Source organism: Parasteatoda tepidariorum, chromosome 6, assembly GCF_043381705.1.
Source record: "Parasteatoda tepidariorum isolate YZ-2023 chromosome 6, CAS_Ptep_4.0, whole genome shotgun sequence".
Classification (NCBI taxonomy): domain Eukaryota; kingdom Metazoa; phylum Arthropoda; class Arachnida; order Araneae; family Theridiidae; genus Parasteatoda; species Parasteatoda tepidariorum.
Window position 1 is genome coordinate 91,554,972 of NC_092209.1, and position 20,049 is coordinate 91,575,020.

The 20,049-nt window shown below is 28.9% G+C and overlaps 1 protein-coding gene across 1 annotated transcript in view; it reads left to right on the forward strand.

Moving 5' to 3' along the window:
- Positions 1 to 20,049, forward strand: part of LOC107442031 (KH homology domain-containing protein 4) — a 50,919-nt gene that overhangs the window by 4,339 nt on the left and 26,531 nt on the right. Inside the window, exons 2-8 of the mRNA XM_071181890.1 lie at positions 2,468 to 2,586; positions 5,542 to 5,661; positions 12,676 to 12,758; positions 12,836 to 12,888; positions 15,078 to 15,235; positions 17,658 to 17,744; positions 19,771 to 19,895. Of these exons, the coding sequence (XP_071037991.1) occupies positions 2,479 to 2,586; positions 5,542 to 5,661; positions 12,676 to 12,758; positions 12,836 to 12,888; positions 15,078 to 15,235; positions 17,658 to 17,744; positions 19,771 to 19,895 (734 nt within the window). The 5' untranslated portion in view covers positions 2,468 to 2,478. The remainder of the gene's footprint in view (positions 1 to 2,467; positions 2,587 to 5,541; positions 5,662 to 12,675; positions 12,759 to 12,835; positions 12,889 to 15,077; positions 15,236 to 17,657; positions 17,745 to 19,770; positions 19,896 to 20,049) is intronic.

The window sequence follows — 20,049 nt, forward strand, 5'->3', positions numbered from 1 at the left end:
TTTCCGTAATAAATAAAAACAATAATGGTGTCCCGTTTTGTCCAACTTTCCCCTACATTTCTGCAGGAAAGAAAACTAAAAAATTTTTCAAAGGAAAATTTTTTCTGCAAGAACTCTGTAATGTTCTGCGACAATGACCCCATGTCGCTGCTATTTTTCCCATTGGGCAGAAAGTATTTCAATTGAGATTTTGTGTTTGCAGAAAGTTTTTCATTTTATCGAAGTCTGTGTCAGTAAATATCAGTTATTTAATTGAGCATGTTAAACAAAAACTAGGTTCTATGAAATTGTCAGAGATACTCATGCTTTACTTTTAACTTTCATCCTCATCATAGTCCTAGAAGCAGAAAGTGCCTAAAACTGTGACGTACGTCGCAGAACAAACGGAAGTCCTGCAGAACAATTTGTATCTTGAATACTTCTGTAACCATTTTGATCAAGAGAGCTTCTAAAGCAAGCCGTAAATGAATTAAATTCAGAGATTTCAAATTTCATAAAGTTTATGTCTTTTTATATTTTAAATTCCCACTTCAGAAGCAATTTGTGAATCGTGGGGATCCATGATTGAGAGAATTGCTTCTAAAAGACCAAATGCTTTCGATGGAGAGGAAGAAGCTTTTTGAACAACAGACCAAGGAATGTTTGTATTTGCAAATGGTACACCATCCTTGCACCTTTGTCCCTTCGAAATATTTTTAAGGCAGCCCTTATTTTAATGTTTGGACCTTCATATCATAGGCATTTTATTAATAATTCATCATCACCGTCATTAACAAAATTTTTTACTTCAAAAGTGATTGAAAAAGTAACAAATCAAGAATGTTCGCCTTGGTTTAAAAAATAATGTAGTGTATCTGTGTATGATCCTATAATTGAATAAATGAAAATATAGTATTTTAACATAAAGTTGGCTTTTTTTTCGATGTGAAATGCTTGCAGAACATTTGTTTAAATTGATAAGTCCTGTTGCAGAACATTTGAAAATATTCAGCTTCTGGGATCATAGTTAGCCAGACAGTCCAATGTGGGTCAATGCCTTCCTCTGAAGATTTTTCTCCATAATGACGTCAGATTTATCTTTGATCTCCAATTCTTTGCATTAATTGCAAGAAACTCAGACTCCACCAATTCAGCCCTTCTCAACCGCGACCTTACCAGCTTTCTTGTTCCAGTAGGTTTAAAAAGCAGCATCTTTTTTATTGTATTTTCATCACTCATTCGAATCATGTGGGCCATACACAGTTCAAAGTTATTTTGTATAATCTCCTTCTCTAGTTATTGTTTTCATTTACACCACCAAGTATACTCCGCAAAATCTTTCTCTCAAATATTGTGATACAATTTTCCTCCAGTTTTGTCATTGCCCAAGTTTCAGAAGCATATGTCAAAACTGGCCTGACAAAAGTTTTGTAGATTAAGAATTTTGTTTTTCTTGAACGAAACGCAGATTTGATAAATCTTCGCAGCCCATAGAGAGCCCTATTTGCCAGATAGTTGATTTTTTTGTTTCAGGAGTCATTCTGTTGTCAATAGTAATAATTGATCCTAAGTAAGTAAAACTCCTTACTGTTTCAAATCTGTAAGAATTTATTTCAAGATAGGGGTCTGGGGCTCTGTTTCTTGAGATCAACATATATTTTGTTTTCTCTTCATTAATGACTAAGCCCATTTGTTATTTAACTTTATTATTTTATAAATAACCTTTTTTTAAATTTACTTTAAATGCTTAGCTTTTTGAGAATGAAAAAAAATAATAAACGCTCACGTTTGAAATTTAAAAATCCAAAAGAAAACTTAGTAAAAAAATTTGCTGATTCTTACCTATTTTTACAAGAAAATGTTCTGCAAATTTCAAAAAGAAAAACAAACTACGAGTAAATCATTTTAAGGCATCAAATAGATGGCAAGAAAAATTATTTTGAAAGGTGTAACATCGTAAATTTATATTTTCATTTTAAGAAGAAAAAACTGAGGTTTTTTTCTAATCTTAATTTTACAGGTAATAAATTGTGGGTTAGTCTTTTTGTTTGTAATTTTTTAACTTATCGTTTCATATTGTTTCTGTTTCTAATATTATTTGAACACCCAATTCATTTATAATTATGAATAGCGGCCACTCCTTAACATCTGTCACATTCGCACAGTCCCGCAATGAACTGAGGTTTCTCTCTATTTAATGTATAAAATTGCTTTAATAATTCAAGATGGGAAATTTTGATTTTAGTCTTATAAGGTATAGATAATTTAAAATTTTTTTCAATGATTGAAGCTGATAGAATTATCTTAATTTTTATTTTATTTTTTCTGTTGTATTAGTAATGTGAGTTTTATAATTCTTGATCAAAGTTAATTTGAGTTATGTAAATAATATACCTATGTGTAAGCATATTTTCTTCTCAATAAACTAAGTTTTTGTGCATAAAATTATTTTTGTTTAATTTTCTTTCTGTTTATGTCTTTATTTAAGGTACTTAAAATATGAGTAAAAGCAGTTTAGAAGCTGCTGCTGAGGCCGCAGCAAAAGTGAATGCCATGCTGATTGCTAAAGGAAAATTAAAATTGTCAACTTCACAAATAAAACCTAAAGTAAGTTCTCTTGTTTTGTTTTTTAATTTTGATAAAAAATTATGATCTTTCTCCTTTTAATTTCAAATCTTTATACTAAGATGAAACATACTTTTAAAAAAATCTAAAAAAATTATGATGATAATAATTTAAAGAAATTCATTATAGGTTGTGCATTTGTATAACTTACTGTGATATAGCAGATCTTAACAATTTTTTTAAAAAAGCACTGAAAGTCATGGGTTTCGCTCACCGCAAAATCTAATTTTTTAAATGGAATCCCCCCCCCCCTTAATTTCACAGTGTTCCGAGTATCTGAATTTGTAACAAAATCTCCACTCACAGTAATATTTTATTAAAATTTAAATTGTTTATATACTGTTCTTTAGAAATTATGGTGCTCTTTCAAAAAATGAAAGAAAGAATGTCATTTCTAGAGCGAATTGTCTTTTAAACTTCTCTGATTTCAGAATTTTTTTATTTATTTATTATTTAGTTTTTTTTTTATTCTATTAATTTAAATTTCTAGCTGAAACAAGCCAGTCATTGGCAAATTTTTGCTTTAATTCTGAAAGGAGAACAAAAAAATCGGGAGTATTTCTTTCCTTTCCCATGAAAAAGAAAACTATCTTTAGAATATAATTCTACAGAAAAATATTTTTAAAAAAATTTATTTGCTTTTGTAATTTTTTAGCTATTTTATTGCTTCAACTCTTTCTATACTCGTTTTTTGAATTTAAATCTATAAATATGAAGATGCAGAGTATAACAGATTTGATTTACTTATCATTTCAATTAATGTTATTTTAATGTTTTTTTTTAAATTTGTTCTTGTGTTTTTTGTCTGAGAAAATAGTAACTTCGTTCAGTCAGGAAAAGTCATGGATTTGAAAATCTAAATTTTAGCAGATACCTTGTATTTATAATTAATCTTGAAATGTGTTCATTAAATTATTGTTAATTAAATTATTTAACCTTGTTGACCTTTTAATTGAATGGTTATTTGTTTTCCAGATAAATTAGGTAGCTTTTAGGTTAAAAGCATGTTTAACATAGCCCTTTATTATTTAATATGTTTGTTAATTAGTGTTAAGATATAGAGATACCTCAAATTTGGTGTGCTTTTAAATAAAATAAAAGGTATGACTTTAAAATAAACGGTATGACTTTGAAATAAATGGTATGACCAAAATCAAGATACTAAACTTTCTTCTATTCTAAATGTCTTAATTTCTAATTATACCTCAGCCACTGACCTAGATTTCGAGGAATCATTTCATATTTTTAAAAATTCTATTAATTTAGTCAATGATCTTTCTAGTGTCTATTTTTTTCATCTTTCAACATCTGAGGTACTCATTTGTGGAACACACCCTTCTTTTTTTTTTTCAGTTTACTTATGCTTGATTAAATTATTCTATCTTGTTTTCCTACCCTATTGGCTAATTAAATTTTTTTCCCCTTGTGAATTGCTCTGCATCTCTGTTGTTTCTCACTTTTATTTAATGTTTCAGCACTGAACAAGTTTCTTCGTTATAGTACCATATCATATGTCTGTTTATGTGATATTTATTTTTGTTTCCTGTTGTAAATTTATTCATTCAGAGCAATGTATCTAAAAGCAGCACAGTAATTGTTGAACTTATATTTTGTAAGTTTGTGTAGACAGATCAACTGGTCGTACCTGATAAGTCGTGAATAAGTACCTGAATATTTAGGTACTTATTCTGAGGTATATATTAAATTTGACACTAGTCCACAGGGCATAACAGATATAACTAGTATGTTTGCATGCATCTATTTGACTTTTTCTTTTAAAAAATGTTAAAGTGAATTTTAATGATAATTTAATGTACGGAAAATGTGAAATGTTTAAAATTATTATGAAACAGGGTGCATAGCTTTTTTTTAAAAGTGCTTACAGGTGTTTACTTTTGATTTTCGTTTTTTAAAAGCCGTTAAAGGTGCTTTTTTTTTATTCAAGGTTTGTAAAAAGTGCTTAATTGTCTATATTTTTAAAAAATATTTTTTCTTTGTGGTGGTTGTCTTTTTAAATTACAAAAAATGCATGGTTTTCACAATTTTCTCAGAAACAGGTTCTTTTATCATAATTATGTAAAGTATTGAAAAAGGTTTTGATTTTATCTTTATAAATTAGGAACTTCAAATGATAAAAAAATATTTTTTATTATTGCACAGGTCCTAATTATAATATTTTTTTTTTTTTTTTTAGAAAGTGATTATAAATATTTTTTGAGTGCTTGAAAAGTACTTAAAGGGTGCTTATTTTTTTTGGGTGAGAAATCTGGCTATGTGCCCTGCAAAATATGCTGTTTCGTGACAATAACTCAGACCAAAACAGAAAACTAAAAATTAGTTGCCAAAAAAGCACCTTTTTTTTAGTGCTTGATTTTCCCTTTTTGAAAATTAGATCTTTTTTTTTTTCATTACACTGTCAATTTTTGCCTTGTATTGTGCAAAAGCGTGCTTTTCACATTGTTCTATTCATTCAACCGTGATCGATTTCACCCTACTGTAGTCGTAGTGTATGAATGTGCTAATTATTTTACATGTTTAATGAATTACTTGCAGGTTTGCATGTGCGTCTACTGAGCCGAGTTCGGTGACATTCTAGCATTCTCTCATGCAACTCTACTGCATTTTAATGATAGTCTCAATTTAAGGCTCCATTTTCCACTTTCTGAAATCGAACCAAAAAATCTCTCTATTTTTTTATGGTGGCTAATATAATCAGGAAAGGAGTTCTTTGTTAGAAACTAGTTATTTTATCATGGTCATGTAAAGTCTTTGAAAATAATTTTTCATTTTATTAATGTATATAGTGTTTAGAAAGTACTTAAAAGGTGCTTATTTTTTGTTGAGAGATATGGCTATGCACCTTGTAAAAGCGGATTTTAAAAGAGAGAGAATTATTGAAAAAGAGAGAGTAATAATGCAGCTTTTATTACTTAATAGATTGGGAACAACGTACTGGGTAGAGCCAAAGGTGGAGATTTAGTTACAGCAGAAATTGATATAAATGATGCTCCTCTTAGTGCAAGAAATTTACTGACTAGAGGACATATGCAAGATGAGGTAAATCACAATTCATTAGCTTGTTTTTNTTTTTTTTTTTTTTTTTTAATATTAATGAAATTCGGTTTTGCTTTTTATATTTAACTTTTTATTATTATTGATAGGTATTATATGTGGGGAATTTCAATAAAATATTTGCAACCCTTAAATATCTCAATTCTTATTTTAATAAATAATTATTAAAAATTGCTTATAAACAAATTATTTTTTAATTCTGTGTAAGTATTTTACAGTTTCCTTAACAGTTGAGTTTCTCATGCTCTTGATTTTTTTTATTCCCTTTTGGACGGGAAAAAAATTGGTTTTCTTTTCTTTCACTGATTTTATGATTTTTAATTATTTATTTTTTTATGTGATGATGATGATTTACGAAATGCAAAAAAAGAAATAATGAGTGTGTTTTCCTCTTACAAAATGTGAGAATATCGCCCATGATATTAGAATAAAAAAATATCACATATTAATTTGAAAAAATGCATACAGTTTTAATTTATCCAAAAAAGCTTTTCTTTGTAAATTCAATGTTTCTGTTACTTTAAATTTAATTAATAACATTTATATTAATTCTTATCAAAAGTATCTTGCAGAAAGATATTAGTGCTAGAGAAGTTTTCCTCTTGAATAATCAATGAGTCACTAAGATAGTACTTTCAGGCATGAAAATATAATCATTAGATAAATAAATAAAAAATTTAGAATATTATGTTTTTAATTTTGTTTCGAAATTATTTTTTACAAATCTCATACTCTAAAGAAGCCCCAGTTTCTCAAAGTTACAAGAGTTTTTTTTTTTTTTTNTAATGTATATAGTGTTTAGAAAGTACTTGAATGGTGCTTATTTTTTGTTGAGAGATATGGCTATGCACCCTGTAAAAGCGAATTTTAAAAACTTATTTTAAATTTATGTTCTGATGAAGTTTATTTATCTTTCATTCATTTTCCCCACTTATATCGTTATTGAAAAAGAGAGAGTAATAATGCAGCATTTATTACTTAATAGATTGGGAACAACGTACTGGGGAGAGCCAAAGGTGGAGATTTAGTTACAGCAGAAATTGATATAAATGATGCTCCTCTTAGTGCAAGAAATTTACTGACTAGAGGACATATGCAAGATGAGGTAAATCACAATTCATTAGCTTNTTTTTTTTTTTTTTTAATATTAATGAAGTTCGGTTTTGCTTTTTATATTTAACTTTTTATTATTATTGATAGGCATTATGTGTGGTGAATTTTAATAAAATATTTGCAACTCTTAAATATCTCAATTCTTATTTTAATAAATAATTATTAAAAATTGCTTATAAACAAATTATTTTTTAATTCTGTGTAAGTATTTTACAGTTTGCTTAAACAGTTCTTGAAATATCGTATTATATGCAAAATTAATAGTATGAGGATAAAGTACTTTTCTAGCTAATATATTTTGACCAGAGAGAATACTTCTTTTGTCTACTGCTTGTTGAGTGAGTTACTTATCTTTGTTCTTTATAAAACACAAAAATGTTTAAACAACAAATTTCTGAGAAAGTAAAATAAAATGAATAAGCAATACCTTTTACGGTCATTGTAAGCAATGATTTTTAATTTTAATATTAAGTTGTTAATAAAGGAAATAATAGAGTATGATATGTAATCAACGGAAGAGGCATTCTTTTGAAGTGCATGGTAAGAATTTTTTAAAAAAATGTCAGTATTTTTATTTTATTTTATTGATTTTTTTTTTTAAAGTGCACATGCTGGTGTACTTGCACTTTACATAAAAATTAGGGGTTAAAATAAAAATATCTTCTTTTTTTTATTTTATGTTGTAACCAGAAATAAATAACAATGTCTTCTATCTAAGCCTAATATTAAGATTTTGAACGTGACTTGGAAACGGATTTAATAACGAATCTCTTGTAAAATATGCTATATTCCGCAAGGCATTTTCGAGGTGACATTGTAGCAGAATGTTTCAGAGCTCTTGCAGAAAGAATTTCCCTTCAGAAAGTAAAAAAAAAAAAAAATTGTTTTCTTTTCTGGAAAAATTTTTACACTTTTTTTTTCTTCTCTAAAATTATATTTAAAAGACGCCTTTTTTACACATCGGTGGGAAGGAAATCTTCTTAATTTTTAGCTTCTTATTTGAGAAGAATGAAAAATGAGGAATATTGAAGCAAACAATTTCTTTTCTGCAGAAATGTTTGAAAGTTTTTTTCCCCTCCACAATTATACTCAAGAGATACCTTTTTCACTCATTGGGGGGGGGGGGGAAATNGGGGGGGGGGGAGAAATGCTCTTGATTTTTTTTTATTCCCTTTTGGACAGGAAAAATATTTGGTTTTCTTTTCTTTCACTGATTTTATAATTTTTAATTATTATTTTTTTATGTGATAATGATGATTTACGAAATGCGAAAAAAGAAATAATGAGTGTGTTTTCCTCTTACAAAATGTGAGATTATCGCCCATGATATTAGAATAAAAAAATATCACATATTCATTTGAAAAAATGCATACAATTTTAATTTATCCAGAAAAGCTTTTCTTTGTAAATTCAATGTTTCTGTTACTTTAAATTTAATTAATAACAACATTTATATTATTATCAAAAGTATCTTGCAGAAAGATATAAGTGCTAGAGAAGTTTGCCTCTTGAATAATCAATGAGTCACTGAGATAGTACTTTCAGGCATGAAAATATAATCATTAGATAAATAAATAATTTAGAGTAATATGTTTTTAATTTTGTTTCGAAATTATTTTTTACAAATCTCATACTCTAAAGAAGCTCCAGTTTCTCAAAGTTACAGGTTTTCTTCATATGTGATCACTAAATTCAGCAACTTTTCTTTTTTTGAATTCAAAAAATAATGATTGTAAAAAAAACCTAAAAATATGTCATAGGGAATTATTAAATTTAAAAAACTAAATCTGAACAATCTGGAATATTTTCAACAGTAAGGGTAGGGTTGTGATTAAAATATTATATATTTTCTCTAGACAAATTTGTTATACAAATATTTTGCTTAACCAAGATAAATGCTAATTAAAATAAATATTTTACAACCAATGCGTATCTTTTCCTAGAAATTATTATTATTCTGGGTGCAACAATTCTTTTCATATTTAGTTTGCATTTGAGGACAATACAAGAGGTAGTCTTCATAAACAGACTTTTTTAATCAAAACTGAAAGAGATTGTTCTCCTGGTGAATTGAAATGGGGCGAGTTGTGTCTGAGGTGAATTTTGTGAGATAAATTGTCCAACATTAACACTAAAGATACTATCACTTAATATATACCTATTTCTACCCTTAGCCAGTCAAATGACCGGACTTTATGATTCTTGATTGAATGTATGAAATTTGGATGTTAGGAAGGAAATAAACTAAAAAAATAACTTCACTATAATTAAGCAAAATTGTATATTGCCAATTTGTAAGTATTACAAACACAAGGAATAAGAATTTTTAATTCATTGCTCAACGCATTTTTACGTATACAGAGTGTTTCCACTGTACATTTTCCGTAAACATATTTCTTCCAATTATTATTGTTTCTATGATTCTTATAAGAATTATAATTAATATTATTTCTTCTAAGAACTTGTGCTGTCTCGATTGTTTTTGACATTTTTCTGGGTAAAAACTAACACTTAGTTTGAAATGAAGTGAAGCTATCAAAATAAAATATAAGCTTCTTACCAAAACATTTAGTTTTTGTCTCTTTTTCTGAGACAAAAATGCCAATGTAAAATGTTAGGTACTTTCTTGAAGTTTGAATTCACAGTTATTCTGATTGAACTCACTTTGCAACAGTCTTAGCAGAAATGTGCAACTCAAGGAATGCAATACATTGAACACGCATGACATTGTAATTTCTGATCCGATAACCTTATAAGGCAATAAATTGTTCACCAGGTTAAATGACCGGTTGTGGTAGAAATAGGTATACCACATGTATTATTCGAAATAAATAAAATACAAAAAAAAAAAACAATAATAATAGATTATTAGCTGTATATAATTTTTAGAAAAAGTCATGAAGTCAAATGTGCAAACATGATAATCACATTTTCGAAGAAATAGTTCTTAAAGGGTCATTCGACCGGTTATTGTATGTTTAGTGTTAAATTAACATAACACTCTACCATTCTAATCTGTGTACCCATCAACCGATTCTTTTCTTTTTCCTGGGTGAGAAAGACAAAAATCAGTTTCTAGAAGGTTTTTTTTTTTTTTTAAACCTTTAAGAATTGAAGGTAAGTATTTATATTTTGGCTATAAAGTCACAAAATGAAAAGAAAAATCCAGCTTTGTCTTTTACCACCTTTCCAGGGGTCTATCTAGGTTTTTTTTTTATAAGGTACCTATTTTGGTGAAAATTGTATTAAAAATTCAACACAAAAAAAGTATTTATATTTTGGCTATAAAGTCACAAAATGAAAAGAAAAATCCAGCTTTGTCTTTTACCACCTTTCCAGGGGTCTATCTAGGTTTTTTTATAAGGTACCTATTTTGTGAAAATTGTATTAAAAATTCAACACAAAAATATGGTAAAATAAGAAAATATTTTCATAAATTGTCTCTACAAATAAAAATCATTTATGACTGGTAAATTTCTATACTTATTTCTCCCATATGTTCAAAAACAATTATGCTATTGTAAAATTGGTTTTAGCTGCCTAGTGTGCTGTTCCAGTTTGAATTATTGTAGTAATGGTTATTTATTTTTCCTACCTCCTGTTTAATATTTTTTACTTAAGAATTTGAATTTATATTTAGAATAATGTTTAAATAATAGTTCGAATTTAGACTTCCTGTGAACTTTATAGAGCTCTACATTTTAAAAAAACTCTGGGAGGAAAAAAAGGTCACTATAATATCAGGGTGTAAATGATTTTAATCAAATGATTAAAATCATGATTTAAATCAAATGATTTTTTTAAAAAAATCACTGATTTTAATAAAAAAAAAAAACAATTTTGTGTATAGTCTTGAACATTCCTTGTATATTTTTCTAAGTTTCAAACATAAACAAGTAAGTAGACTGTTCTATATATTTCTCAGATCTCACTCATATAATTCAACATTTCTACTTTCAATGTGACTCATTTGCTTTTAAAAACAGTTTACATATTATATTTATAGTTCATTGAGCTAAGAAATGCAGAAGATATGCTTTTAATGTTAAAACCCATTTCTGTAGCATTAGATAAAATGCAAAAAGATAATTGTAGTTTATCAAATGTTGTCAACATCTGGAAAAATTTAAAGGAAACTCTGAAAGATTCTAATAATAATTGCTGCAAAAATTTTTTTACTAAACGATATGAACAAGCGTTAACACCAGCTCATTTCCTAGCTTACCTCTTGGATCCTAATTCTGAAGTACAATGTTTAACACTAAATGAAAAAGATCAAGCTGTAAACTTTGTTAAAGAAAAGTATGGAGAAACCTCCTTATTAAGTATTTTGCTAAAATTCATTGTACGCTCTCCTCCGTTTAATGGAACTTTGTTTGATAAAGAATCTCTAGAATCTTTAAACATCTTGGAATGGTGGAAATCAATTGCGCTTCTAAAGAACTGTGTAGGTCAAAAAGAGTTTGATGCAATACAGTTGTTATGTACTGCAAAAGGAACAACTGCAGGGATAGAGAGGATGTTTTCCACTTTTGGACTTGTACATACTAAACTACGGAATCAATTGGGTGTAGAAAAGGCAGCTAAATTAGTCCTTATGTTTAAATCTTTAAATAAAACTAATTAAATGATTGTTTAAATAATTTGATATTGTAGATGTAGAATTAATAATTATCACATATTGTTTGATAAACAATTTCTTTCTTGATTTGTAGTTTGAAATCACTTTGTTATTGTTTATTTCTTATTTCACCTTTTGCTTTTAAATTATTAAGAAATATTTTGTTGATAATGGTTAGTAATGTTTATTTCCAATGTATACCATAAGTAACAATAGTAATACAATACAACTTTAAATCTATGGTACACAAAATTGATTATATTCCATAGAATTGAAATTATAAAAAAATCATGATTAAAATCAAAAAAATCCGATTAAAATCAAAAAAATCCGATTTTTTTGATTTTTTAAAAAAAATCATGATTTTTATACACCCTGTATAATATACCATAAGCGACCCGTTTGGCTTACCACACTGCGCTATCTGACAGGGCTCCCACAGGTCAAGGAAAACCTGGAATTGTCAGGGAATTTTAATTTAATTACAAAAATCAGGCAATAGTCCGGGAAAGTTGCAATTTTTTACAAAAACCTGGAATATTTTGATATCATACCTGGAAAATAACCAGTCTTAAAATTGTCTGTAACAGCAATCAGTTATTGAGATTTAGAGTTAATTCTAGCATCTATTTCAATTATTTGTTTTAAAAGTTTCACATTTTAGTCAAACTGAAATGTTCCCTTCCTGATTTAATATTTTTTTACGCAGAAAATCTAACAAATTAGAAATAAAATAATCAAAGTTTTCTGATGAAAATATGGTTTCAATTTTCATTGAAATTTACCTAGTATACATGGAAGAGTCAGGGAATATTTTTTTCTGAAATTGAGTGGGATCCTTGTATCTAACCAAACACATGCTACGTATTTGTAGAGCTCTTTTTTCCTCAGGAAAACAATCATAATAGCAATCCAAGGGAGTGTTCCGTTGCAAATCAAAATGGGTAATTAAGCCCAGGGTTTATCATTTTTACAGGAATACAACAACAAATTTTAAAAGGCAGAGGGAGAGAATCTTAGAACTTCTGCTTTTTTGAAAGTTTATTGTGAAACTATTATTTTTCAATAGGTTGAATTTGTGAAGGTACCGCTAAACGGTAGTAAATTTTCCCTACACAGACACCTGCATTAGAAATATTTATGTCACTTGACTTATAAGATTGGAAAACCAATTAGAAGAGTACATTTATTATTTGAATAATTATTCTGATTTATTATGTTGCTGCTCTCCCTTACTTAGAATCATCTAAAATGTGTCTTTATAGATCTGTAAAGATAGTGGGGCTGCTATATCTACAAGAGGGAGGTATATGACCCCTGAAGAACGTCAAAATATTGCTACCCCTGAGTATGTATACTTAATTATGAAATTTTGTATAAATAGTTTTTATTGCTCTTTCATGATCTGATTGTTTTTTTATTCAGGTGTCGTCCTTTATATTTAAATCTACAAGCTTCAGACTATCGTGCTGTTAAAAGTGAGTAGACTATTGTTTGATTATGTTTGTGGTGCATAGTGTTTTTAAAAAGTGATTGTATTTGATTTTTGTTTCCTAAAAGCCCTTTACCGTATTGATTTTCGGCACGTATCGTGCAAAAGCGTGGTTTTCACATTGTTCTCTTCTACATTTTTACAATTCATTCAAACACTGCATTTCGTCTTGACGGCGATCCGTAGCATACGAAAACGCCTATTGATAACGTACGTTTGATGAAATACTTGTGGCTCCACAAAAGCCGTATACTGTGCTGGGTTCTGTGAGATTCTAACAGTCTCATCTGCAACTCCGCTGCATTTTGCAAGATATTCTCCAACATTTCTGGCTTCATTTTCCACCCTCTGAAATTGTACCGAAAAATCTCTGTATCTTCTTACGGTATCTAATATAATCAAGAAAAAGAGTTCTTTGTCAGAAAGTAGTTATTTTATCATGATCATGATAAAATAACTTTTAAAATTATTTTACATTTTGTTATTGTATATAGTGCTTGAAAGGTGGTTGTTTTTTTTGTAGATAGATTTGGCTATGCATCCTGATATTGTACGCAGATAACAACTTAATTATAACTGCATATTTAGGATTAATTAATTGTATGGGGCTTGAAATCCACTCTAATGATTATGACCCTTTTCAGATCTTGAAAAGTCAGTGCACAATTGGGCTGTTGGGGAGCGTGGTGCAAAAGCTAGGAGATAACTGCCAGCCTATGACCGCCTCCTCTTAGTTATGGTGGTGTAGTGTACACGTGCACCACTATTGTCTTTGGATCATTATTAAGGTTAAATCCCACACAGTCATTAGTTGTGGGAAGTTAACAGCTGAACCGAAAGAAAAAAATCACCTTCCGAAAGAAAACCAGTTATGACCTAGATCAGTGTTCCCCAATCCTCAGACCGGTAACGGTCCGGGGATCAAATGATACCGGGCTGCCCATTTCATTGAAACTGAATTTAAATTCCTAGGTTTATACCGCAAATTAAAAATATCTGTGTTCCATTAAAATTTTGGCAGTAACAGCAACCAAAACATAGCAACAGAATAAACTGGACATAAGCAACACACTTTCAGTGTCATTGTCTCCGATGACCCCCAGATGGAACCGTCTCATTACAAGGAAACAAGCTCAGGGTTCTCATTGATGTAATGTTCTAGTAATTTAAAACGTTAAATCACTTTATATTTATTTTTTGATGTAACAGTATTTTATTTTGAATTCTTGTTTAAATACAATTAAATTGAAATTTATAAATCAAAATAATCTAAAATATGAACAATCAACNTAAATTCCTAGGTTTATACCGCAAATTAAAAATATCTGTGTTCCATTAAAATTTTGGCAGTAACAGCAACCAAAACATAGCAACAGAATAAACTGGACATAAGCAACACACTTTCAGTGTCATTGTCTCCGATGACCCCCAGATGGAACCGTCTCATTACAAGGAAACAAGCTCAGGGTTCTCATTGATGTAACGTTCTAGTAAGTTAAAACGTTAAATCACTTTATATTTATTTTTTGGTGTAACAGTATTTTATTTTGAAGGCTTGTTTAAATGCAATTAAATTAAAATTTATAAATCAAAATAATCTAAAATATAAACAATCAACGTCCCCTCCCCTATCTGGCCACGGTAAAATTATCAAACGTTGACAGATGATAAAAAGGTTGGGGAACACAGACCTAGATCATAAACTTGACTGTCACTTGAAAGTTTATTAAATTTTATCGAAATAAAACTACATTAAATTATTTTAAAAAGGCACTTTAGCTTTGATCTAATTAAGGGTGTGGGGAGTGGATGGTTATCGACCCTGTCGACCTTCGTCTACGTAAAGGTACCCCGTCATAGAATCGAGTTAACGTGTCTTATGTGCTAGTGAATTGGAATTGTATTCTTGTAGTGGTAGACACACTACAAGGCATTAGTTTTGATTCCTCAGTCTGGCTGCTGTTATTTATAATATTGATCTTCCACTACATTGTTCAATAGTAAGTGTTTGTTTTTTTTTCTGTTAATGATCCTATACAAAGTTGTTTGTTGCTTATATTGCTCAAAAAGCTAATCACACACTTGGTTTCCTCTGTAACAAACTAACTAATTTAGGAGAAAATTTTATGTCAACAGTTTTGTCTTTTACTTAAGAGAGTTTTATTTTATTTTCAGTTGCTGTAAGAAAAATCTTGGAAATTATTGATCACCATGTAACTCTTTCTGGTAAACCTAAAAGTCCAACTGTAGGTGTTGTTACATATCCTTCTACTGGTGCTAACGGTATTGTCAACGCTGTACCCAATCATCAAAATAGCCACATCCCCTCAGGGGTAAGCGGCATTTGTTTTATTAAGGTTAAATTAAAAATTATTCTGCTGATTTTGGTAGGAAGTAGCATCGGCATGAAATTAAATAGGTAAATAATATTGCCTGTACAGGGGTCTGTCCAACATTTTGTGAAAGGTCCTGTTTTTGCAAAATTGTGAAAAAACTACCCTGCCCATAATTTGTAAATCTAAAATAAATGTGAAGTCACATTCTTTCAACCAGGGTTTTGCTTTGGTGAATTTGTGCAAATAGGATCCTGTCATTGCAAAAAACACTTTTCAAGGAGTTTTTAAATTATAAATAGATACAATATTATACTCAGCACTATAAAATTGTAATAAAAAAAATTTTATTTTCAAAAAGAAATGCTAATTGCTGCCTCTAAATTAGAAATGAAACAGACTAATATTCTGTATTTAGCCTATACTGCTCAAATGACGAATATTTGTCTTGAACGAATATTGAAAACAAAATCACTTAAATTTTTAATTATTTCAATTGATATATTTTAACTAAATTTTAATATTTTAACAGCTAATGGATGTTTTTACACACTTCAACACTTTTAATGTGTTCATATTAAGTAAATTTATAACATTTATTTTTAAAGAAATTGGTATAAAATAGTTCTTTTTTTTTAATAATATTTTATTAATAAATTTTATGAATAAATATAAATTATTTATTTACTAAAAAAATTACTTATCTTATGTAATATTAATAAAAATGTACTGAGTGAAAAAAAAAACGGAACACCCTGAATAACTTTTGATCGTATCTTTAGGTTCTAGAACTTAATCTTAATGACTTGAGGGGGTTAACTCAAATATGCAATTAATAAGTGCAGACTATATTTTCAGTTAAAAAGTCAAACACAAAAAAGGAACTTTCTCTGAATGAACATACCCTTTTTTTTTTCCCCGACGGTTTCGGATTTCTGACCCCCCACCCTTCCTCAAAAAGTCGTATTGTTAAAATTCGACTTCTCAGGATCTATTCGACCAATTTTGATCAAATTTTCTGTATTACCATGTAACGAATTTTAGAATTATATGCAAAAAATTTTCACTTCGCATGGTTAAAAAGTTCTCAAGATATAGTGAAATAGACAAGAAGTAAAATTAACATTAGGGGATCCAAACTTTAGAACGCTCTCCTAACGAAACTATTGAGACCATATTTGCCAGATTGCAGATTAGAATTTATAAATTTACTATTTGAGTATAAAGGAGTTAAGCTACTAAATAAAAGACAATAGCAAGAAAGATAAATTTGCAAAATCAGGGAAATAAATAAAATGTGATGGGACGAGCATTGCCTGTTCTGCTACATGCTGAGTCAGAGTGCCGATGACTGAAGTCATCCGCTTCCGCATGGTCTTGAAGAGAGGAAATGTCGGCGGAGGAGGAGAAATGGTGGGGAGAGAGGGAAGAAGGGTGCGGGCAGAGACTTCACAAAAACTTAGTGGTTCTTTTAGATCCGTCTTCCTTTTTTTATTATTATTTTCGATCTACAAAACATTAATCATGAAGATAAACAAATTTGGGAACAGTGTGAATAAAAACTAAAATATTTTGTGAAGAGTCCGTTTTTAAGTTAAAATATATCGTCGAGGGTCTGTTTTTATAAAAAAGTATTTTCTGAAGGTTTCATTAATGAACCCAAATTTCTTTTAAACAGACCCCTGCTGTACATCACATACATGGTCACTGTTAGATATATACATATATTATAGCTTTCTATTTAAAAATGTATTCAAAACAAATTATAAGTGTTCAAAACAATATTTGGAAAGTGAAAGAATCTTATATTTCTTGCGATATTTATTTAAATGTGACAATCTAAAATCTCTCGATCGTCTACGAGAAATTAAAAACTTTTTTTTTATTACTGTCTAACTTTTTAATATATGGTTATAGAAAATCTTTATAATGGAAACTAGAGGCTTTGCCATTTATAGTATTTTCTGTTATATAGCTTATTTCACATATCATTAAATAAACTTACCTACCAGTATGGCATTATCTATTTGTATCAGTTTAATATTAATACTATAAAATAGTTTTTTAAGTCAAATAGTTTAGATTATAAAAATGTGCACTTAAGTATTTTTTTTATTTACAAAACAAATTTAAACTATCAAGAACATTTGATCTAAAAACAAGTAAATTTATCAATTTTGATTTGCTTTAGAGATTGGAAAGTTATCAAGAAATTCAGTTTATAGAATTGTTCTGATGACACAATTAACTCTGCTTATGCACTCTAATGCGTCAAATAGAGAGAACGTGGCAACTAAGTTTAGATTTGTTCCGTGTGACACTACTTCTCCAGGGCATGAAAAAAAAAGTTTATGTTGTTAAAATTGTACCCAAACTGTTAATATTTATAAAAATCAAACTAATAAATTTATTTTCATTTTAGACTCATTTTGTTCAAGACAAAGTATTTGTTGGTCTAGAACAAGCTCCTCCTGATTATCCTGTTAGAGACAAAATTTTAGGACCTGCTGTAAGTCTTCATTTCAATTTCCCTGCTTAAGAGTATGTTGTACACATTATGTAATGAAATAACTAGTGCAATTTGCTTGGAAATCAGTGTAGTTGAGTCTTTTTTCCTGATTTTGTAAATTTTAATGGATTTGTTCATTTTCTTTCTAGTTATTGAAGGAAGAAAAATTTTAAAATTTTTCCAGTCATTTTTGGTAATCATCTTCTTCTTAGGCTCATCTATTTTACGCTATATTTCTCCATCTGTTAACTCCCAAATCCTTTAACCATTTCTCTACTCTATCTAACTTACTTATTTTAGATTTTCCTCTTTTTCCCTCTGGTGTTGTTTGGAAGGTTAATTTTTTTAACAGAATTTTCATCGCGACATCAAAATATCTAGCCACCTTGTTTGAGAAAACTTAATAACTTTTACTATGTTGTGTTTTTTTTTTTTATATTATGATTGTAATTCATATTTGTAATGAATTCTCCCGGTTCCATTTTCTCTTACTCTACCAAAAAAATTTTCTTGATATTTTTCTCTCGTCCGTTTCTCTTCGTCTGTCTCGTTTTGATAATTGCCTACAATTCCCTTTCACATAAAAGTTTTCGTCTCACTAGTGTCAACTGTATTTTTGTTTCGAAACTTATGTATTTAGATTTGAACTGGTTTCTCAATCCATGATAATATCTATTAGCCATTTTTGATTTCAATTTTCATATCTTTATTATTATTGATTATTGTGCCTAAATATTTAAATGGAACTGCTTGTTCAAACTCACATTTATTAATTTTCAGTGATTGCTGATTTGTCATTCTGTTTGTTATTGCTGTGAATTTAGTTTTTTAATTGATTTTTGACAATCCTGTTGTATCTTAAATTCCAGTGATGACTGCAAATTTTTGTATAGGATTAATAACATTATTGATAAATAAATAGTAATTATTATCCAGGTTAATTTGATCAAAATTCATTAAGGCCAAAAATCATTTGAATTGCGTTGCGTTAAAATTGAGTTTTAATTTTTAGAAAAAAAATATATATTTTAGTTAATTAGATTATTATAATATTAGCAATCAATCACCCACTAACAACGCAACAGTCTTTGCAGAAATTTGCAACTCATCGAATGCAATACGTTGAACACGCATTGCATCGTCATTTCTGATCCAATAACCTTATAAAGCAATAAATTATTCACCCAGTCAAATGGTCTAATACGTGGTAGAAATGGGTATACGACAAGTATTATTCAAAACAAACAAAATACAAAGGAAAAAAATAATAATAGAATATTAACTGTATATAATTCAGGATGCGTAGTGTTTTTAAAATGTGCTTAAAGGTAATTATTTTCATTTCTTAAAACCCTTAAAGGTGCTTTTTTCTATGGGTGTTTTTAAAAAGTGCTTAATTTTCCCTTTTTCAAAATTATATTTTTCCTTTACCATGTTGATTTTCGCTATGCATTACGCAAAAAGACACAGTTCACATTGTTCTATTCAACGTTTTCACAATTAATTCGACCCTAATCTATTTTAGCGTATTGTCAGTTTGTAGCGTACGAAAACGCCATTCATTTTACATGATTTAAAATCTCATGATTTTTGACAATTGTCAAAAACAATGCCTAAAGTTTTTTTTTTTAGCATGACAGTAAAACAAAATAAACCGTCAATTGTCAATAACTTACCAACCCTGCCTGATTATGATATTTTTTTAAAGTGCTTATTTTTTGTTGAATAATTTGGCTATGCACCCTGATAATTGTTAGAAAAAGTCAGGAAGTCAAATGTGCAAAAACGATAAGATGATAAACATATTTTCGATGCAAAAGTTCTTAAACGGTCATTTGACCGGCTATGGTATGTTTAGTGTTGAAAATATTTTTTGAGCGCTTAAGAAGTACTCAGAAGGTGCTTATTTTTTGTTGAAATATTTGGCTAGGCACCCTGAATAAGTAAATTTGAGTTGTCTAAATGTGTATTTGATATATTTTAATGATTTTACAAATGAAGAAAGTTAATGTATTAAAATCTACAGGGCTCATTCCTTCAGCACATTAGAACAGAAACAGGAGCTACTGTGACACTTCGTGGCAAAGGCTCAGGCTTCATCGAGCCTACTTCAGGTCGAGAAGCATTTGAACCCCTCTACATTCACATAACGTAAGATATGTTGTTTCATTGCAGTATTTTGGTATATTTGAAAAGGTGCTGCACTATTAAATTCAGGGTGGCCACCCACCTGGAAAACCTGGAATTATCAGGGAATTTTTTTATACTGGAAAAAACCTGGAAATATTTATAAATAAAATATCAC